General features: G+C 35.4%; 1 protein-coding gene across 1 annotated transcript; it reads left to right on the forward strand.

Annotated features, from left to right (window-relative positions):
* The first annotated feature begins 3,032 nt into the window (after positions 1-3,032).
* Positions 3,033-3,968, forward strand: LOC103739525 (olfactory receptor 6C74-like). The gene has a single exon (XM_017799850.1). The coding sequence runs from the start codon at positions 3,033-3,035 to the stop codon at positions 3,966-3,968; it is 936 nt and encodes a 311-aa protein (XP_017655339.1).
* The last annotated feature ends 437 nt before the right edge of the window (positions 3,969-4,405 follow it).

Genomic DNA, 4,405 nt, shown 5'->3' on the forward strand with positions numbered 1-4,405 from the left:
GAACAGTCCTAGGTGACCTACCTACAGTTTATTCTCTACACCTGAGGAATATGGAACTTTAGAATAGGTGTGGTGAAGCATAAAATAATCAGTGTCTCATCTCTCAATAACGAAGCTTCCTCATGCAGCAGAGGACCAGGAACACAAAGGGTGACAAATAGCCAAAGTATAGACAGGATTCCTTTATTAAACTTCTCTCATGTGAGGCTCAGTGACCATCATGGAACAGGGGGAAGAAAGATTGTAAAAGCCAGGGATGAGGTGCATGACCATAGGGAATCAGTACTATAATCTCCTTGGAATGTAGTCATATGATTCCATGGCAATGGTGTTAGTGTGCACAAATCCCATGCAAACTCAGGCAGACAATAATCTAGCACAGAACAGGGAGAATGAAGAGCAGACCTCAGTCTTTTTTGAAGGAATGTCAGCAACTGATTGCTGCTAGATGAAGAAGGGCTGATCTTCCTAATACAAGGGACTCTAGATAGGCTCACTAGACTTGGATGAACTTGCACTGGGAAATGGTTGGGGACACTGACAACCCAGTAGTCTTTAATATGGTCTCCATTGGGGGAGGGGTGCTATGTTACAGTGCCAGTGGAGACAAGGTATAAAGATGATTGTTTGAGCTGTTCTGTATGAAATGAACAAAAATTTATAGAATATCTTAATCCAGTTTTTAGCTGCCATGTGGGTGCTGGTATTCAAACCCAGGTCTTCTGCAAGAACTTTCAGTGTTCTTAACCCCTGAGCCATCTCTCCAGCCCCTTAACTACAGATTTTTTTTTAAAAAAGAACAACATAACATTTACTGTTCTGATTTTCCTAGAACTTTTTTATAAGAATGCAACAGTTAATCTCTCCTATGGTTTAAAGTACATGTATACAGAACACAAATATTTTATTTAGATACGTTTTTATTATAACTTCCTTTCTGAAAAGTCAGTTATGTTCTATTTACTGCCTATGTTGTTAGCATCATATAAATATTGATGTGATGAGTTTTCTATGGCATGTAGAAGAAAAAACACTCTGGACTGCCACAAAAGATGTTTTATTAGCCAATTTTGAATTAGAATAGTAATGTTTATAGGTAACATTGTAATAGATAGATATAAGCATTATTTTTTAATAGTTATTTTATTTTATGTGCAAGGCTCTTTGCCTCTATGTATGTATGTGCACCACATGCCTGGTGCCTGTGGAGACCAGAAGAGATCTCCAGGACCTGGAGTTGCAGATGGTTGTTAGCCACCATGTTTTTACTGGGAACCAAATCCAGGACCTCTGCAGGAGCAGCAAGCACTCTTAAATGCTACGCCATCTGTCCAGCCCTGTTGTAAAAACATTCTTCTTTCAAATCATTTGAAATGGATAAGTTGATGACTCCTCTTGCTCAAAGAGTTTGAGAAGCCTATAGTGTTTCATAGAAGACTGAAATCTCACTATAGGAGTGAGACGTTATGAACATCAACACTACAGTATTCTCTACAGGCACCATAGGTGAGACTCTTAATTAACATAGTTATTTTTGTTTTAGAGTTAATGATGAAAATAGTCAATTACTGTCTTTTCCACATGAATCCCCATGGTCTCATACTAGATCTGAATGAAAGCATCATTTATTATTAAAGAATATGATAACTTATGGTGTTGTGGAAACAAAAATCATCCTTATTCAAGACACAATGTTAGATTACTTTGTGAATATAAGTATTCAGAGTTGTAACAAAAACAGTAAAACACTACTCTTTCAATACTAATAAACAACCGAGATTAGTAAGTTTTAAGGTAAACTAATTCAGATATTAATCAGTTTATTTATAGAGTGAGCAGAACAATTGATTTGAAAATATTGACACATGTATGCTGAGGGGTTGGAGAACGGTTAGCAATGATGTGACCAGGCCTCTTTTGAAATTGAGGAGGAAAAATAGGCATGGGTTAGAAAGAAGTGCATATATTAAAGAATTATCCATATTGCATTTTTATTTTTTAAAATTTCAAAATGCATTAGCAAACAACACTTCTGTGGAATTCATTGAAAGTAAGTAATTTCAGTATGTATCATTTTATGTGCAAAGAAATTATTTTATAATCAATTCTATTCTGAATGCAGAATAAACCAATTAAATTCAGAATTAGAAAAACCTAGAAATTTTTTGTGTAATTTACTGCTAAATTTTCGAGGCATGGATATGTAAAATAACTGCATTTTTAATTAAAATAATACCAAAAATTATTTTCAATGATTTTTGTTACAATATTTTGGTGATATATTTATATTTTATAAAGAACTAAGTAAGTGACTTTAGTATTATATAAAAATTCTTTCTTACACAGAAAAAGCTAGTTAGCCTGAACAGGAAAATAATTGAGTAAAAATGGTTCAAATTCAATATAAGTTTCCACTTGGTATTTATGTATTAATTTTGGAGTTCGTTAAAACTAATAAAAGATTTTTTTCTGTAAAACTATTTCAAATAGGTAATGCAAAAAACCTCCTAAATTCAACTAACTACTGTCATTAGTAAATGCTCATTCTAGAGAGATGAAGTACAAATTTCAATGGCAAATAGCTAAACCTTTTAAAATATAGATTTTACAGAATATACAAAATTCAATGAAAGAAACAAGGAGATTATTTAGCAACATAAGGATTAAACCAGACTAACTTGAATTATCTCTCTATAGCTGAGAAGACAAACAGTAGTCATGCCACATCTTGACATAAGATTGCAAAATAGGCATATTTTTTTCACAGAAAATTTAAAAGTGTTATTTCTGAGCACAAAAATTATCTGAATATAATTGGAAAAGAGTATTTAGGAAAGGGGACCTAATATGTGTGCTATTCTTGGAGCTCTGCTGCCGGGTTAAGAGAGTAAGTACAGAAAGGAACCAAAGGATGGTATTTCAGTTGGGGTACTTGATTCTTCAGAACACTTATATATCCATATTCAAAGGATTGTTTGAATTCACAAAGATTCCTTTTCTCGATTTCAGGTGGATATTGACAGAATTTCATCATGAGAAACCACACTTTTGTGACAACATTCATTCTTCTCGGACTGACAGAAGACCCAAAGTGGCAAATCTTCATTTTCCTTTTGCTATTTATAACGTATTTCATGAGCATCACTGGAAATCTCACCATCATCCTTCTCACCCTGTTGGATGCCCACCTCAAAACACCTATGTATTACTTTCTTCAGAAGTTCTCCTTCTTGGAGATCTCACTGACATCTACCTGCATCCCAAGGTACCTGGTCAGCATAGTGACCATGGATAAAACAATTTCCCGTGAGGCTTGCTTCACGCAGCTGTTTGCTGCTCTTCTGTTTGGCATAGCACAGTTTTTCTTGCTGGCTGTCATGTCCTATGACCGCTATGTGGCCATCTGCAAACCCCTTCACTACACAACCATCATGAGCAGCAGAGTCTGCACTTCGCTCTTTGGCATTTGTTGTGCCATCGCCTCCTTAGCAATCTTTCCTGGAGTTATCGTAAGTCTTGGGGTAGAATTATGTGGTAGCATTATTGAACACTTTGTATGTGACTATTCTCCCATCTTGAAGCTTTCCTGCAATGACCTAAGGTTCATGGAACTGTTAAATTTTGTTCTTGCCGTTATCACTCTCCTGATCACCTTGGCACTTGTAATGTTCTCTTATGGGAGAATCATAAGTACAATTCTGAGGTTCCCTTCTGCCCAGCAGAGGAAGAAGGCTTTCTCCACCTGTTCCTCCCACATGATTGTGGTCTCCATCTCTTATGGCAGCTGCATTTTCATGTATATCAAACCTTCTGCGGAGGAGAGAATATCTGCAAACAAGGGGGTAGCAGTGCTGACTCTTTCAGTTGCCCCCGTACTAAATCCTGTCATATACACCTTAAGAAATAAACAAGTGAAGCAAGCCCTGAAGGATGTAATTAAGAAATGTACCTCAAATACCTCACAGTAGTAGCCTTCAATTGCACAAAACCTACCTCGCCTGCTTTTTTAAAACATGCCTCTATTTTAATTTGTATTATGGTAGTTACTGAAGGCACCTATCCTTAGGACTCTAAATCTCCTTCTTGATTTTTAGGTTTCTCATGGTGATATATGTCTACAATGTTCTCTCATTCATCCACCTTAATGTTATGAATTGTCCACTTTTTGAAACATCACATTATGAATTCACTTTGAAATGCCATACGTCCATGATTTCTTTAGAACATATGGACTAATAAGTTTTATTTAAATAATCACTTATTTTAGTCTATGAGTCTCTAAGTAAAAGTATCTGAAAGTTTATAAATATTAACCCCTTAATGCTCTTTTATTGCAGTTTTGTACACTTTTGATTATTCATATTTATTCTCTATACAATTGGACAGGCAGGTGAAATATTCTAAA

The sequence above is a fragment of the Nannospalax galili genome, unplaced genomic scaffold (genome assembly GCF_000622305.1).
Source record: "Nannospalax galili isolate Female #2095 unplaced genomic scaffold, S.galili_v1.0 scaffold1241, whole genome shotgun sequence".
Classification (NCBI taxonomy): domain Eukaryota; kingdom Metazoa; phylum Chordata; class Mammalia; order Rodentia; family Spalacidae; genus Nannospalax; species Nannospalax galili.